The 18,794-nt window shown below is 38.3% G+C and overlaps 1 protein-coding gene across 4 annotated transcripts in view; it reads right to left on the bottom strand.

Moving 5' to 3' along the window:
• BTLA (B and T lymphocyte associated) overlaps positions 1-18,794 on the bottom strand; it is a 61,569-nt gene that overhangs the window by 29,826 nt on the left and 12,949 nt on the right. For 2 of the 4 annotated variants that reach the window (XM_057306565.1, XM_057306567.1), the window contains exons 3-4: positions 10,666-10,805; positions 1,772-1,957 (exon numbers count right to left, since the gene is read on the bottom strand). In XM_057306565.1, coding sequence (XP_057162548.1) covers positions 1,772-1,859 — 88 coding nt within the window. In that variant the 5' untranslated portion in view covers positions 1,860-1,957; positions 10,666-10,805. Of the gene's footprint in view, positions 1-1,771; positions 1,958-10,665; positions 17,534-18,794 lie in introns of those variants that run through there. The other 2 variants (XM_057306566.1, XM_057306568.1) reach the window with 1 other exon arrangement.

The following is an 18,794-nucleotide window of genomic DNA, read 5'->3' as shown; positions in this document are numbered from 1 at the left end:
TCTATCTTACAAATGAGGAGACTAAGGATAAGAGAGGATAAGAAACTTGACCAAGGTCACACAGTAAGTGGCAGAGACAGTAAACAAACCCAATCCTAACTTCCCTCCCCCAGTCTAGCTTTGTAAACACATCGGGAGGGGAATAGAAGATGTACCTAACTCCCAGTGTGATATAGTATTGAACATTCTTTTTTTTTTTTTTTTAAGATTTTATTTATTCATTTGACTGACAGAGAGAGAGAGCACGAAAGCACAAGCAGGAGAAGGGGCAGAAGGAGAAGGAGAAGCAGACTCCCCGCTGAGCAGGGAGCCCAACAAGGGGCTCCATCCCAGGACCCTGGAAGCATGACCTGAGCCGAAGGCAGATGCTTAACCGACTGAGCCACCCAGGCGCCCCAGCACTGAACATTCTTTTTCTCCATTTCACAGAGGGTAGTTTATATGCTCTTCAAATTGGTAAGAATTCTATTTAATATATGACTCCAATTATAGTTGTGTGATTTTAGGCATCTGATGGAAAATGAAACACCCAGATAGCCGTCTAAGCTCCTTATCAACGTAGTACCAAATTACTTGCACATATAAAAATGCTTAGGTGCCTGGGAATTTTTATTCTGTACTTGGTTGTGTGCCATCCTAGTATCATGAAGACAAATTCCAAACCAAGCAGTTCCAGAATTTAAGATGACATTATGGAGTATTCCAGTCAGCATATTTTCTGATTTAAAACCATAGCACACAAACCAGTAAGAGTATGTGTGTTTGTGGGGATAACCAGGCAGGAGATTCGAAATCAGACCTGAGAAAATCAGAAACTTCTGTTAGCTGTTTACAGTCTTTCCAATATATGGGCCCCTGTGTCCATGTAAGGGAGCAAATGAACTCACTGGAAGGAAGAAATTGGTTTCTTGCCCCCATAAAATCTTTGCAGAGGTGGCCACACATCATCTGTGCAGACCTCAAGCTGTTTTCAATGCCACCTGACACCCAGGTAGGAAGCGTTCTCTCTTAGCCTAATAGGAACAATGACAGAATGCTTCGATCCTCGATTTCTTTTTTTTTTTTTTAAAGATTTTATTTATTTATTTGACAGAGAGAGACAGCCAGCGAGAGAGGGAACACAAGCAGGGGGAGTGGGAGAGGAAGAAGCAGGCTCATAGCGGAACAGCCTGACGTGGGACTCGATCCCGTAACGCCGGGATCACGCCCTGAGCCGAAGGCAGACGATTAACCGCTGTGCCACCCAGGCGCCCCTGATCCTCGATTTCTGAGCATTTTCTCATTCGGTATTCTCCAGGCACACACCCCACTGAGGCAAATAGGGCAGCTCTGCTTAGTGACATTACTCAAGAGTAACCACAGAGTCAGGTACAACCCCAGTTATCCAACATTCATCCAGCTGAGACACTACCGCACTCTGCTTGCCTCTGTTTCGAAAAGACAATCTATTCAATTGTCAGGATGGCATCCAGAGCATTTTTGCTAGTAGTAGTGATAAATTTGTACTTTATTTATAACATCCACCTAATTCTCTTACCATCAGAACACGTTTTTAAGAAAATCAGCCAAGCCATGACTTGAAACCCATGTTCTTGTTTGGTTGATGTTCTAGAACGTGCTCAGTGAGTTGTAGAAATCTCAATACATGGTTTCATCCACCATTATCCACTTGACATAAAAAAACACATCCTACTAACACCGCAAGTGAAAGCATTCCCGCCACCACCCCCCTGGGAAATAAAACAAGAGATTATCTACATAGGTGCCTTACCGTTGATACTCCAGATGACCAGATGTGGGGTTAGGAAGAGCACCCAACACAATTTCCCAATTCCAAGCATGCCGGGGGATGTCTTCATCTCCGGTGCATATCAGGGACAGAAAAACTTCACAAGTAGACTTCTCTTCCTCCCTTGAATTCTTCAGGATTGGACTTGGTTATCTACCTCAGAGACATCTGTGAAATAAATAGAGAAGAGCAAGGAGGTGGCAGAAGACAGTAGGAAGAGCCTGAATCGTTTGTGAAACAACGTGAACAGAAAGACGATATGGTACTCTATTCTGTGGTTTTTGCTTCTTGTCAAATCGGCTGTTCACTTTCAAACACTGATCTGCAAAGCGGCTCAGTCCTTAACTTCTCCTTCCGCTTTACCACCCTTTTTGCCCCACATTGAGGTTTTTCTCATTCAAGGTGACTGACATGAAAAATCAAACTCTAAAGAAATCTATATTGTCACAATCTTTAGGTTGAGATTTTAATCAAATTAAGGTCAGGGAATTCATGCTAAAAAGTACCTATGGTAAGTATGCCTTTTCCCCCTTTTCATAGCTTGAGATTATGAAACTTCTTTTATGTAAAAGGTTTTAGATTTTTCTTCCTAAACATCATGTCATGGCAAGATGAGAATGCTTATTGTGATTATACCAGTGATTTATCTGAGGTTATGGAGAATATGAGTGACAGGAAGCACTTCCTCAACAGATGAGGGAAGGGCAGGTGTCTTTAATCTGTAGATAAATATCAATGGAACAAGATCATTGTTAATATTAGCTACATGTGCTCTCTCTAAATAATAAAGTTCCGAACTAACATCTTGAATACCAATTAAAGGAAACTTTCATTTTCAACATTCTTCATGTGGTTATTGTCTGGATGAAATAGAAGAGAAGCAATAAAAGGGAGAAATGGAAAAGTTCAAGATCAGATAGCTCAGGGTCAAGATGGGACTGTTTTCTCCAAGGCTACTTGTAATAATTAGCTGTGCTTCTAATTATACATACATATATACATATGTGTGTGTGTATATATATTTAAGATTGTATTTATTTGAGAGAGAGTAAGAGAGGGAGAGAGAGAGAGCATGAGTGGGGTGAGGGGCAGATGAAGAAGCAGACTCCCCACTGAGCAGGAAGCCCAGTCTGGGGTTCAATCCCGGGACTCCAGGATCATGACCTGAGCCAAAGGCAGATGCTTAACTGACTGAGCCACCCAGGCACCCCTGTGCTTCTAATTATAGGAGCTAATTAAATTCACCCATTTGAGATTCCAAATGAGAAATCTAGATTTGTGACATCTGTGGTCATTGACAGAGGCTGATTTTGTGTCTTTCTCCTGGAGGCTGGTGATTTTCTCCAAGGTCAAACTTCAATGGTTTTAAGTACGTAAGTTTAAAAAAATAGTTATCATTGTATTTATTAATTTAAACAGACATTGTGTGATGGTTGGAAGCCCCAAGATGAATGATTTTAAAGAGCGCAGTGAACCAGTACTATATCTGTCTTTAGTGTTGGAACTGAAATATTCATGTATTTCCACCACCACAGTTTAACACAGAGCAACTTGTACCTATCTTAGAACATTCATTACTTACCAAGTAAACATCCTGTGAAATATTTACCCAGCATTTACACAACTTTCTTTCCCATGCTCAAGGTGAAATGCAAACTTCCTGTGGCAGCTGAGGCAAGGCTCATTGTCCATTTAAACTGGTCCCAGAAGTCAAAAGTCATAAACCGTAGCCAAGGATCTCAGGATATTGTCCCAAACCAGAGACAAGTTATATACTTTGTTTATCTCAGCATAAAACCTTTTTGATCTACTATTTTAAGGATTTTTTTTCATATAAAAAACCCCATGCTAATAAGATAAAATTTGGGGAAAAAACCCTTATGTAACATCTAGTGTATTTTTTAAGATATCTATTTTGTTACTTTCATCAGCATGACTGGCTCTATTCCTCCACAGCTGGAGTCCTGAGAAGCCCGCTGTAGACAGAACCCTCCCTCAGAATCTGTCTCCTGTCTTCATTCTAATAAAAATTAAAAAAAAAAAAAAATGAAAGAAGCCTGGCTCCAAAGTTTGTTAGCTCAGCTACAAGTCAATTTTCCTTTAAATTTCTACCTCATCTAGCAATTACGTTTCTATTCTGACCCTTGTCCCATTATAATCATGTACTGTTTGATTGAAAAATTGTACTTTTTATTTAAATGTGCAAATTTAAAGAATTTACTACAGTTTTAAAGAATTTACTACATTTAAAAAAGTGCTTTGTGTTCTAGGAACAATTTTAAAAACATGAATCTATCTCCAATTTTATTGTGAAAGACAAAAAGCCAAGTAGAATTGGGCCTCTTGAAATTCATTTCCAAACATCTTAGGAGCTACATACAGGGCAAATTCTTCAGTTCACTTACAGATTCAGTTGCTTTCATGAATCATGAAGCAGCTGTACTTTCTCCAATATTTTTATGTCGGGGGGGGGGGTCAGAGAAACAGCAAACACAAAACAGATGCAGGACCCTAGAGAGAGCTTACCACCGATATCAGACAACATCAGCCCAGAGGGAATCTTGGTTTAAAAACTTTTTGCACCCCAAAAAACACTGCATAGCTTCTGCCACAAATGTAGTCCAGCATTTAAAACTTTTTCTGTTCTGCTTGGCGTCTTCTCCTCATCAATGTTCTTGATAGCAATAGTTTCCAAATATGCTTGCACTGTAGAATCAGTCTCGGCACTTTTTATACACTGGGTGGGATTCCGGATCCTATCTATGTCCATTGAAGGAGATCCTCACGGGAATCTCCCAAAGGGATTCTGATAGCTGATTTGAAAGGATATTTGGAAAACAAGCATGAATTGGTGGGAGACACGGATTTTGAGTCACAAAAGACTTGGTACCAAATCTTTGCCGCTTATTAGCTGTAGACTCTTTAATAAATTCATGGATTCTTAGTCTGTAGTAGACACAGAGATGTACCACTTGGGTGCCCCTTCAAGGACATATTTGCTTTTGGCTGTGGGGAATGCAGTTGGCAGACAGCTTCCAGGTGTAAACTTCTTTAGTGACTGCCAGGTTGAGACTCACCTTGTCCAAGGTCATGATTTTCCATGAGAGCCTGCATTCAGTGATGGAGCAAGGAAAATGTAAAAAAGGCTGGCCATTTGGGGCTCCCATGGGATGCTGATGGGCAATACTTGACCCAGAGCTCCAGGCTGTCAGCCAAGGTTATGTCAGAGTTTGACTTCTTCCTCTGCCCCAAATCGTGCTTCTGGCCCCTTACTTTCGCAGGTGCTGACTGCTAATCTATCTCAATGTCTGCTTCCAGAGAATCAAATCTATTCCACATCTCAATTTCCTGTTCTGTAGAACACATCTATCTGTTATGTTGGTGAACTGAGATAATGTATGCAAAGTGATCAGTAAATTGCATCTATAATTATTCCTGAACCAAAGATGGTCTTTAATTTGGACAAGATGGATACCAGGAAGCCCTATGTTCATAAGCCAAGAAATAATGATGGCAGAACAATTTGAATATGTTTATTTGCTAATGGGAGTCATTGTTGCATGGAGATTGAGACTCTGAATAAGTGTGGTAACAAAGCTTTGATTAGCAAAGAAGTGTAGAGATTAAAGATGGTCTGAATTCCCCCTAAATTCACAAGGATGGATCAGCCATGCAAGGTGCCCTCAGAAGTAAAGCGCAGAAAAAAATTGGAAGTCGGAGGGCAGGAGATGTAAAGAAGGGCCCACACTGGGAAAGCACTCTAAGCATCCCAAAGACTGGAAGGGGTCAAAGCAGTGGTGCTGTCACAGTAGGACTAGAGGACTGGACAGGTAACCAAGGCAGGGACCACTCCCTGAAACTGGAACACAGAAGAGGATCAGTCATTGGCCTCACACCCCAAGATAGGGAAAGAGACCAACTTGATTTTGAGCCCTTCCCCTTTGCTCCTTATAGTGTCCCTTCAGTGAGAAGATTGGTCCCACACTGTGAGGTGGATAGGGTTGAGCCAAAAACACAATATAAAATACCCTCAGCTGCAAAACTTAGAAGACTGAAGATGCTTTGGGGGAAAAATAAATAAAAACGTATGTACAGAGAATGCCCAAGAATGCCCTTCTCCCCTTACTTCCCTACTGGCAGACTGGGAATGCATTCTGGATCTAGATGCGTGACCTTAGACAAGTTATTCAGTTTTGAATCTAAAACCTCCTTGAATCTTGTTAGTCTGTAAAGCAGGAATAATAACACCTACCTGAAAGGTTGTTATGAGTATCAATAAGTAGCTTAAATAGTACCATATATTTGAAGTTAGCATCATGAAACCACATACCACAGTGCTGGCACAAAACTAGGATCCTGACAAACGCATTTTCCTTTCTTTCCTCCCACTCAGACCCAAAACTATAGTGTTCCTATGTCTTGTTTATTGGTATTTTTGCAGCCTGGACAGAGAGAGAAAGTTGACTTCCCTTATATCCTATGCACCTGTGTGTACTATATTTGTGTATGCTTAGAGTACTTATTTGTAGTCTATTTTGGTGCCATTGTGTATATTTATCTCATTGCTTCCTCATGAAAACAACTTGAGGATGCATCACAGCTTTGCAAATTGTTTTATCTTTTACTTTTGTGGATGTGTATATGATTTGATGTGCCTGCAGCTTCAGATCTCAGCCAAATTAGAGTCTGAAGCCATTAACTTGTTCTTCCAGGAGGAATTTGGGTGGGTTCCTGGAAAAGAAGGGTGGCATACTTTCTAGATTTCCAACTACAAGCAGTGAAATAGACCAGGAGCCCAGGATCTGCATGCCAAAATCCATCACCCCATTTGTGCCACGAGGCCATGTTTTTCAGCCAGTGACTGAAGACAATGGAAATACCAAGGCAGGTCCATTTCTGAGAAACAGGACTCCTCTAATGACAGATTTTGGCTTAAGGACTCCCCTACAGCCTTGCCAAAACTTCCTTAGAGTACACAGTAGTCTAGGATGCTTCCACCCGACCTACTTCCCTCTCCCCATAACTAGGGATCAAGCTTACTTTGTGGTCTTTCTCCCATCCCCCCCCATTTTTCTCTCATACCTCCCCACTTTTTCTCACAGGCTTCTCTTCTAATCTAATCTTTACACTTTCCATCCTGTTTTGGAGCCTGCATTTGGAGAAGCCAGTCTGACACATTAGTTTTGCATAGTTATGACAATATGGAATACGCTTCTTATTTTGCTTTCCTTTACCCCTTGTTCAGGCGGTAGTATTCTTCATAGGGGGGATCTATTCTGTAGAAGGGAGGAAGGCATGAAAGCTAGTTAGTAAAAATAGCAGGATTAAGTTAGTCAATTTGGGAGGAACTGTAAAGATCAGCCAAATCGATGGAGAAAATAGTAAAAACACAGGCATAGAAAAGAGACAGAAATGTGGGAAGTTCAAGTTCTTTTAACTGTAACAGTGAAAGTAGCTAGGAGTATTGTGGGAATCAGACTCAAAAAAAAGTGAAAAGCTTTCTCAGCACTGCACTGCACATACTCACATTTGTCTTAGTGGCAGAGTCCTCTCCTTGCTTATATGGCTTTTTGAGGGAAAAAATGCAGATGAAGTAAACAGTAATTTGAAGCAAAACACAATGAAGTTAGCTTTATTTTGGAGTTAAGTCCAAAGAAATAAATTCAGGAGAAGTTTGTCCTGAAATGAAATATATGTAGACTTCATAACCAGTATGGTCCCAGTCAGATCAAATGCTGGCCACAGAGCTGGAACAGCTTTGTGGAGGCCCCAACTGTGCCAGTCATTTTAGGTGCTCAATAATTAGGAGATCCAACATGAGAGGTCCCGAGGAAGGGTCGCAGGAAGTCAGGGAAGAAGCAGGAAGTACCTGAGGGCTCAGGGCAGTAAGCTAGGTGCCATTCACCAACTGGTGTGAAAGTGCAGTATTCATATTTTAGCATCTGGCAATGGTAACTGACTACCTTTTGGTTGTTTATCCCTTTAATATTGATTAGAGTCGGTGTTAATAAACCCAAATAACTATATGGTTGACCCTTGAACAACATAGGGGTTGGGGGTTTCAACCTCCCACACAGCCGAAAAGTTGAATATAACTTTGACGTTCCCAAAACTTAACTATTATAGTGAGAGCCAGGAGAGACCACTTCTTACTGCAATGTTAATTTGCTGGAGAGAGGAACTGTTCACACAGAGATGACTAGCCTCACAGGGCATTTTAAGTGGATACTCCCAACACTCAGGCTCACTGCAAGAGCAACAGAAGGTGGCTACGAAATTATTACAGCATTACAGTATGTACTACAGTATATTTTATTCAGTTACAGTTTAATACTATGTCTTTATGTTTACATTTCTCTCAACTGTGCATGCTGCCAGGCCCAGCCTGATAAGTGTTTGTGAATTTTGATAAATTTTAACTTTATATAATAGATTTGTGTATATCTTATAAATAAAAAACTAGACTAGCAGTTATGCATTCATGACATACCTTTTTCCTAATTTTTTCGATAGTCCTAGGCTATGGGGTTCATCTGTGAGTTTTTTCAAATTGTCACAAATCTCCCAAAACATTTTCCAATATATTTATTGAAAAAAACCCCCACGTTTCAAATCCATGTTGTGCAAGGTGCAACTGTAACTCTAAGTTGTCCAACATAATGGTTTGAAAGGAAACTCAGAAAGCCCAGGGGGGCACTTTCTCCCGATCTTTATGCAGATTTTTAGCTGTCTGCTCAGTTGCCTGGCAAGATTGCTCTTCCTGCCCTTATCATAGGCATTTCTCCAAATGATTCAGGAAAAAAAAAAAAAAACCCACAAAAAACCACTCTAGTAGCATATATTTAAATAGCTGAATAATATGCCATCTTATAGGACTATTTAGCCATTTTCCTATTATAGGATATTTAGGTTTTTACAATTTTTCAAATAAAGATGAACACTTTTGCTCTGCTGCATTTTGGATGATTTCCCCGAAGTGGAATTACTGGGTTGAAGATACAAACATTTTTAGTATTCTTTATATCTACTGCTACATAACTTCAAAGACCAACATACCTTCCTAGAGATAAGTTATGAGATTACCCAGATATAGGTTAACTGCACCCTTACCATTAGAAATGTCTTGTTACGATCATCATATTTTAAAAAGTACATTTAATTTATTCTGGGTATTCATATTTGATGAAGATGAACAGATTTTGGGGTGTTTTATCATTTGTGAGTTGTCACTCATGTGCAATTAACTGCTTATCAAGATATTGGAATCAATGGCTTTTGTACTATTTTTTAAATTTGATAATGCATATATTGACTATATTAAACTCTTGCCACCTTGCCTGTTATATTTTAGGCAAATGGTCTGTTTTTGTCTTTTCACATTTTAATGTAGCTTTTGATTTATAGAAGTTGCCTTTTTAAAAGTAACCATGTCTAATAATTTCTGTTGTTTTTAAATTAGAAAAAACCTTTCCTGGATGATTTCTAAATCAAGATGTCTAGGTGAGAGTGGTAGGCTGAAAAACATCTGGAGAAATAAGTCTTTCAGTTCTGAAGGGAATCAGGAAGTGTATCATTGCCTCCACCAACTGGTCCTTTTTCCATCTGAGTAGAAAGTACAGAGACTTCCCATATACTCCCTTCCCCCCACAAGTACAGCCTCCCCCCATCACCAACATGCTGTACCAGAGCAGCACATTTGTTACAACAGATGAACCAACCCTGATACATCATTATCACCAAAGCCCACAGTTAACATTAGGATTCACTCAGTACTTTCTATGGGTTGTACTTTCTATGGGTTTTGACACTTGTATAATTACATTACAGTATCATAGAGACTAATTTCATTGCCCTAAAAATCACAGTGCTCTGCCTACTTGTCCCTGCCTCTCTCTGCTCTACCCCCTTACAACCACCATAGCCATAGTTTTGCTTTTTCCATAATGTCATGTAGTTGAAATCATACAGTGTGTAGCATTTTCAGATTGGCTTCTTTCACTTAATAGAATATGTGTTTAAGATTCTTCTGTGTTTTTCCATGAAAATGGAAATGATAGCTCATTTCTTTTTTAATGTCAAATAGTATTCCATTGTCTGGATGTACCCATTTGTTTATCCATTCACCTACTGAAGGGCATCTTGGCTACTTCCAAGTTTTCACAATTGTGAATTAAGCTGCTATAAACATCTTTGTATAGATTTTTGTGTGAACATAAGTGTTCAGTTCCTTTGGGTAAATGCCACAGGTGAATTATTATTTTTTTAAACTCTTCAAGATTCCAAATTACTGAAGGTTTAGTCTACCTGGATTGCAGGCCACAAGCCCATGACTTCTCTTTGCCAAGTGCTATTTTCTTCCACCCCCACCTTGAGTTGATCTGTTATCTTGCAGGATTTTGCTGAAAGCAGCAGGAATCAGCACACTTACACTAATATTTTGAATTTTTCCTAACATTTTGGTTAATGTTACAGGCATAGCTAGCATGGTTCTGCCATCTAAGGACTGCTTAACATATAACCTGGTTCACAGGCTTTCCAGTCTACAAAATCTAAATCCTTAGAATCTTTCTCCCTACTTCCTTTGTATAGCCAAGGCCATAGTTTAGGCTGTGACACTCTCTGTGCACTGTCCTGATAGACATGACTGTATTTCAGATAACAGAATTGTCTATAGATAGTTTAATCAAAAAAGGATTCATTTCAAATTTCTTGAAGCACCAGAAAACCAACTTAGGTGCTACGTAGTGAGAAGAAACACCAAAAAGACATACTAGTTATCCAATAGTGTTGTTATGACAAAATCACACTGCTGCCACTGCAGTCAGTATCTGATGCCAGAGGCAACTACAATTCTAGAAACAAAACAAAACAAATACCTTCATGATGGTGCTTGTCAGAAAAGTCACATGGCCACTGCCTCGTGATGTTCGTTTCCATGTTCCAAGTGTCACACACAGAATCCCAACTATAAGAGGGTCGGCAGAATGTGGTCCTCAGCTTGCCTCTCTTCAGAGTACTGGAAGGGAGGATACAAAGGAGTTGGATTTATATAGAGGAATGGTTCTCACCAAGGAATAATTTTGTCTCTTAGGGATATCTGACAATGTCTGGATACATTTTTGGTTGTCACAACTGGGGTGGGGGTAATACTAGCATCTAGTGGATGGAGGCCAGAGACGCTGCTTAACAACCTACAATGCACAGGACAGCACTAACAACAAAGAATTATCCAGCCCAAAATGTCAATGGTGCCAAGCTTCAGAAATTCTGATGCAGAATGAACCAATCCGCAGTATCTGCCTCAAACTTCCTCCTTAGATTCATATTCCCTGAGGGCAGTGGAGGACCTAGAAATCATTTCTGGAGACTGAGAATGCAGAGTCTTACGCTAAGAACTGAAGAACCATACAATGATCATGTCAAAAAAAAAAAAAAAAAGGCTCTGTAACAAAGATAGGGACTATGTTTTGTGACCACCTGAGTTTCAGGCTTCCAACCCACTTTCCAAGGCTCCTGCATTACTGCATTTTTGAACTGATAAAAAGTTATGGAAAATATAAAAGTCTCTTCTCCTTTGATTCAAACTTGAAGAATTTGAAAAAGCACCTATATCAGTCTCTCACCAAAGCCATCTCAAATTCCATTTTAGATTGGGTTCCCCCTAAAGCAAATCCCAATTTGAGGACTTAAGCACAGTTTATTTGGAGGTATTCCCAACATAGTAGGGGAGTGAAGAAGACAGGAAAGAGAAGGAGGCTAATAAGTGGTTTGTTTTCTAGCAGGTTACTGCTGGGAATAAGGTATTTAACCCTCGCCTCTGGGAACCCTGAGAGCCAATACTGAAAAATGCCTCAGAGTCATCCCACTCAAGGACTGAAGAAGCTGGGGCATTTAACCATTTTATTAGTTTCCTATTGCTCCTATAACAAACTCGGTGCCTTAAAATAACACAAAATTTATTATTTTACAGTTCTGAAGGTCAGAAGTCCAAAATGGGTCATACTAGACCAAAATCAGGGTGACAGCAGGGTTGCATCTGGGGGCTCTAGAGGAGAACCACTTCAGCTCCTAGACACCACTTGCATCCCTTGGCTGGTGTCCCCTTCCTCCATCTTTAAAGTCAGCAGCATAGCACCTTCAGATTGCTCTCTGTGACCTCCTTCTTTCAGTTTTAAGGACTCATGTCATAAGACTGCGCCCACATGGATAATCTAAAATAATCTTTCTAAAGATCATGAACTTGGTCACACCAACAGAATAACTTTTGTCAGGTAAGGTAACATATTTGTAGATTTAGGGATTAGGATGTGGACATCTTTGAGTGGGTCATTTTTCTGTTATACACATCTGCTCTCACCAGGCATGACTAGCCTGCCACTCAGGTGAACCAAGTATACACTGGTGGCCAGGGAAAGCCTGTGAGCAAAGAAGTATAGGTGCCAGCAATCAGAAGTTGGGCAGTATTCACCAAAGCAGTGAGGGTTAGGGATGTAGGTGGGGCTCGGACACCATCTGCTGCAATTCTTCTTGGTTATAAGTCAATAATCGGAAAGCCCAACCTTTTTATTTTTGTTTTGGTTTAAGAGGGAAAGAAAGAAAGGCAGAAATGGACAAAGAGAGGATAAAAACCATAGGATATCTATGTAAAGATAATGTTTACATGTAAGAAAATATTCAAATAAAGGTGGAAGAAAGACACAGAATTCAAAAAGCAAGCCACCACTTTTTAAACACCATTAAAAAAAAAGGAGATAACCCTGAAAAATCAAAGGAAACTCCTCCTTTTGAAACAGATTTATTAAGAGAAACAATAAATTTTGGAAACTTTTATGTTCTTAACATGATTCAGCAGGTAAGTTCATTTTGGGAAGTTGAGGGTAGCAGCAGAATGTTTTTGAATCCTTCCAAATCCCCACACCAAAACAAATAGAGCAATTATACAGCAAAACCAAAAACTCATAAGTAACATTCACCAAAACACACACCCACACACACACACACACACACACACACCAAATAACAAACAAGACTCGAGATAACAAACTCCCCACAGACTACAGAGGAAGACAAACTACTAACAGGTATAAAGCTACCTATCAATTCTGTGCTGGAGGACTAAGAGGGATGCAATAGGCATCTCTCAGATATGAGAATAAGAGAACCCCCACATAGCTAACAGAACGAAATCATTGATACAGCAGACCAAATGGAAACGCAGCTGAAACTGAGATAGCTGTGTCCACTCCATCAGCAGGTAACTACAGGCACTCAGTTGTTAAGAGGGCGAGAGAAGTCAAGTCCCCATGAATTTTCAAAACAGGGCCCCATGCTCCCTCCCACAACAGGGCCCTATGCTGAGTAGTAGCTATTAGGAGTGACGTTAGAGCAGAATAGGATAGAGATAATGAAGATAAGAGAAAAAAAGTTCTTATAAAGGTGGGGAAGGGAAATAGAGTTCAAAAAGCAAGTCACAATTTTTTTGGCTTTTATAAAAAAGAGAGAGAAAATAGAGCACTCTCAAGTTAGAAAAGCTGTACTGAATCATTCTTCCTTTTAAAAATTTGGAACTAATTAAGAAGCAGAAAAGTATTGAGGTCACATCCCATATAAAATTACAAGAAAAGAGAATAAAAAACAGAATAACTTCCCCATAGACAGTGAGAGCATTGCATAACAGAAAGAAATGTTTGAAGAGATTCAAAAAGAGCTAAAAGAAATAATATACCATAAGACATGACAGAACAATATGACTTAGATCAGAAAAACTCAAATGAAGTGACAATTCAAAAAATAATTAGAAATAAGATAACAAAACATATTTCAAAAACAAAGACCTAACAAGAAGAACACAAGAGGGAATTAGCAGAACAGAATGCCTTAATGAAACAGAAGGTGAATCTGAGACAAGTTTTTAAATTCAAAAGAAATCAATAGAAAAAGGATTTGTGAGAAAGTAACACAATTATAAGTAGGCAAAGAAGATCCAATATGCAACCGAGAAGAACTACATATACAATGATAAAACAAGTAACAAAATGACAACAAATACACATCTATCAATAATTACTTTGAATGTAAATGGACTAAATGTCCAATCCACAAGACACAGGGTGACAGAACGTATAAAAAAAACAAGACCCATCCATATGCTGCCTACAAGAGACTCATTTCAGATCTAAAGACTTACAGATTGAAAGTGAAGGGATAGGGGGCGCCTGGGTGGCTCAGTCATTAAACATCTACCTTCGACTCAGGTCATGATCCCAGGATTCAAGGATCGAGTTCCACAGCGGGAAGCCTGCTTCTCCCTCTCCCACTCCCCCTGCTTGTGTTCCCACTCTTGCTGTGTCAAGTTCCACAGCGGGAAGCCTGCTTCTCCCTCTCCCACTCCTCCTGCTTGTGTTCCCACTCTTGCTGTGTCTCTCTCTGTCAAATAAATAAAATCTTAAAAAAAAAAAAAGTGAAGGGATAAAGAAACATTTCTCATGCAAACGAATGTGAAAGCCAGAGGTAGCAATACTTATATCAGACAAAATAGACTTTATTTATTTATTCATTCATTCATTCATTCATTCATTCATTCCTTTATTTTAAATTGTGCTCCAATTTGGGGCTTGAACTCACAACCCTGAGATCAAGACCTGAGCCGAGATCAAGAGGTAGATGCTTAACCAACTGAGTCACCCAGGGGCACCCAAATAGACTCTAAGACAAAGACTATAGCAAGAGACAAAGGACACTATATAATCATACAGGGGACAATCTAACAAGAAGATATAATACTCATAAATATTTATGCACCCAACATGGGAGCACCCAAATACATAAACAGTTAATAACAAACATAAAAGAAGTAATTGATAGTAATACAGTAATAGTAGGGGACTTTAACGCCCCACTTACATCAATGGACAGATGATCCAAGCAGAAAATCAACAAGGAAACAGTGGCTTTGAAAGACACATTGGACCAGGTGCATTTAATAGATATATTCAGAACATTTCATCCTAAAACAGCAGAATATACATTCTTTTCAAGTGCACATGGAACATTCTCCAGAATAGACCACATATTAGGCCATAAAACAAGTCTCAACAAATTCAATAAGACTGAAATCATACCACGCATCTTTTCTGACCACACACTATGAAACTAGAAATCAACCACAAGAAAAAAATCTCGAAAGAACACAAATACATGGAGGTTAAATAACATGCTACCAAACAATGAATGGGTCAACCAAGAAATCAAAAAGGAAATAAAAAAATACATGGAAACAAATGAAAATGAAAATGAAAACACAATGGTCTAACATCTTTGGGATGCAGCAAAGGTGGTTCTAAGAGGGAAGTTTATAGCAGTACGGCCTACTTCAAAAAGCAAGAAATATCTCAAATAAACAACCTAATCTTACATCAAAAGGAGCTAGATAAAGAATAAACAAAACTCCAAACTAGTAAAAGGAAGAAAATAATAAAGATTAGAGCAGAAATAAACAAAAGAGAAACTAAAAGAACAATAGAACAGGTCAAAGAAACTAGGAGCTGGTTCTTTGAAAAGATACACAGAATTGATAAAACTTCAGCCAGACTCATAAAGAGAGAGAGAGAAAGGATTCAAATAAAATCAGAAATGAAAAGAGGAGAAATAACCACTGACAGCACAGAAATACAAAGGATTGAAAGAGTATATTATAAAAAATTATAAGCCAACAAAGTGGACAACCTAGAAGAAATGGATAAATTCCTAGAAACACATAACTTCCAAAAACTCAACCAGGAAGAAACAGAAAATTTGAACAGACTGGGGCACCTAGGTGGTGCAGTTGGTTAAGCGCCTGACTTGGTTTCAGCTCAGGTCGTGATCTCAGAGTCGTGAGATCAAATCCTGAGTCAGGCTCTGTGCTTGTTGTAGAGTCTGCCTGAGATTTTTTCTCCTTCTGCCCCTTCCACTCATGTTCCCCCCCCACCTCTCAAATAAGTAATCTTAAAAATAAAGAAAAAAGAAAAGAAAAAAAAAAAGAAAGAAAGAAAAAGGAAAGAAAAGAAAATTTGAACACCAGCAATGAAATTTAACCAGCAATCAAAAAATGCCCAACAAACAAAACTCCAGGACCAGACAGCTTTACAGGTGAATTCAACCGAACATTTAAAGAAGAGTTGATACCTATTCTTCTCAAAGTATTTCAAAAAGTAGAAGAGGAAAGAAAGCTTCCAAATTTATTCTATGAGGGCAGCATTACCCTGATACCAAAACCAGATAAAGACACTACAAAAAAAGAGGACTACCGGCCAATATCTCTGCTGAATAAACATGTAAAAATCCTCAACAAAATATTAGCAAACTAAATCCCACAATACATTAAAAAAAAACATTCACCATAATCAATTGGGATTTATTGTGCAATAGTGGTTCAATATTTGCAAATCAATCAATGTGACATATCTCATCAATAAGAGAAAGGGTAAGAACCATATGATCATTTCAGTAGATGCAGAAAGAGCATTTCACAAAGTACAGCATTCATTCATGATAAAAGCCCTCAACAAAGTAATTTTAGAGGGAACATACCTCAACATAATAAAGGTATCTGTGAAAAACCCACAGCTAACATTATACTCAATGGTGAAAAACTGAGATCCGTTCCCCAAAGGTCAGGAACAACAGAAGGATGATCATTCTCACCACTTTTATTCAATGTAGTACTGCAAGTCCTACCCACAGTAATTAGACAAGAAAAAGAAATAAAACTCATCCAAATTGGTAAGGAAGAAGTAAAACTTTCACTCTTTCACATAATACTGTATATAGGAAACCCTAAAGACTCCACCAAAAAACTACTAGAACTGATAAATGAATTCAGTAAGGTCTCAGGATACAAAATCAATGTACAGAAATCCATTGCATTTTATATACTAATAATGAAGCAGCAGAAAGAAATTAAGCAAGCAATCCCATTTCCAATTGCACCAAAAATAATAAAATACTTAGGAATAAACTTAACCAAGGAGGTGAAAGATCTGTACTCTGAAAACTACCTAACATTGATGAAAGAAATTAAGATGTTCCATATTCATGGCTTGGAAGAACAAATATTAAAAGTGTCCATACTACCCAAAATAATCTACATCTTTAATGTAATCCCTATCAAAATACCAACAGCATTTTTGGTTTAGAACAAACAATCCTAAAATTTGTATGGAACCACAAAAGACCCTGAATAGCCAAAGCAATCTTGAAAAGAAAAAACAAAGCTGTAGGTACCATGTTTTGATTTCACATTATATTATAAGGCTGTAGTAATCAAAACAGTATGGTACTGGCACAAAAATAGACACATAAATCAACAGAACAGAATAGAAAATCCAGGAATAAACCTGCAATTATATGGTCAATTAATCTTTCACAAAGAAGGCAAGAATATGCAATGGGAAAAAGTCTCCTTAGCAAATGGTGTTGGGAAAACTGGCCAGCAATATGCAAAAGAATGAAACTGGACTTTCCTACACCATACACAAAAATAAACTCAAAATGGATCAAGGACCTAGATATGAGACCTGAAATGATAAAAATCCTAGAAGACAGCACAGGCAGTAATTTCTCTGACATTGGCCATAACAACTTTTTTCTAGATATGTCTCCAGGGGTAATGGAAACAAAAGCAAAAATAAACTATTGGGACTACAACAAATAAAAAGCTTCTGCACGGCAAAGAAAACAATCAACAAAACTAAAAGACAACCTACTGAATGGGAGAAGATATTTGCGAATGATACATCTGATAAAGGGTTAGCATCTAAAACATACAAAGAACTGATATAACTTAACACTAAAAAAAAAACCCAGACATTTCTCCAAAGACAAACAAATGGCCAACAGACACATGAAAAGATGCTCAACATCAATCATAATCAGGGAAATGCAAATCAAAACCACGACGAGATACCATCTCACACCTGTCAGAATGGCTAAAGTCAAAACCACAAGAAACAATAAGTATTGGCAAGGATATGGAGAAAAAGAAATCCTTGTGCACTGCCGGTGGGAATGCAAACCAGGGCAGCAACTGTGGAAGACAGTATGGAGGTTTCTCAAAAATTTAAAAATAGAACTACCATATGATCTAGTAATCACACTACTGGGTATTTACTCTAAGTATATGAGAATACTAATTTGAAAGAATATATGCACCTCTATGTTTATTGTAGCATTATTTACAATAGCCAAATTATGGAAGCAGCCCAAGTGTCCAATAGATAAATGGATAAAGAAGATGTGGTATGTATATATGAATATGTGGCATGTATATACAAATATTATTCAGCCATGAATGAAATCTTGCTATTTGCAACAACCTGGGTGGATCTAGACAGTATAATGCTAAGCAAAATAAGTCAGTCAGAGAAAGACAAACAGCATATGGTTTCACTCATACGTGGAATTTAAGAAACAAAAGAAACAAAAGGGAAAAAAAAGAGACAAACCAAAAAACAGACTCTTAATTATGGAGAACAAACTGATTGTTACCAGAGAGGTCAGTAGGGGGATGGGTGAAATAGGTGAAGGATATTTAGAGCATACTTACTGTGATGAGCACTAACTGAGTAATGTATAGAATTGTTGAATCATTATACTGTATATCTGAAACTAATATAACAATGTATGCTAACTACCCTGGAATTAAAATTAAAAAATTAAACCCCCAAACAAACAAACAAAAATCTAGTATGGGATTAATATAAATCCTTGGTGAACAAAAAATAAAGCAGGAGAAAAAAATACTTAAAAACATAAACAGTTTTCCTGAAATAAACAAACTATTGTCATCTAAGACTATTATGTGTATAATATAGGGTAAATATGTTTTTATAGGATAATCTAATTCTAACAATTCTTATGTCTCTGAGAATCATGAGTCTCTGTGAAGGGAGATACAGATGTAATGTGGAGGTCAAAGGCTCTGTAGCAGTCCTAAATTTTGGATGGCGGTATTAAATATTTTATC

Source organism: Ursus arctos, unplaced genomic scaffold, assembly GCF_023065955.2.
Source record: "Ursus arctos isolate Adak ecotype North America unplaced genomic scaffold, UrsArc2.0 scaffold_4, whole genome shotgun sequence".
NCBI lineage: Eukaryota > Metazoa > Chordata > Mammalia > Carnivora > Ursidae > Ursus > Ursus arctos.
This window is presented reverse-complemented; position numbering and strand designations above follow the sequence as displayed.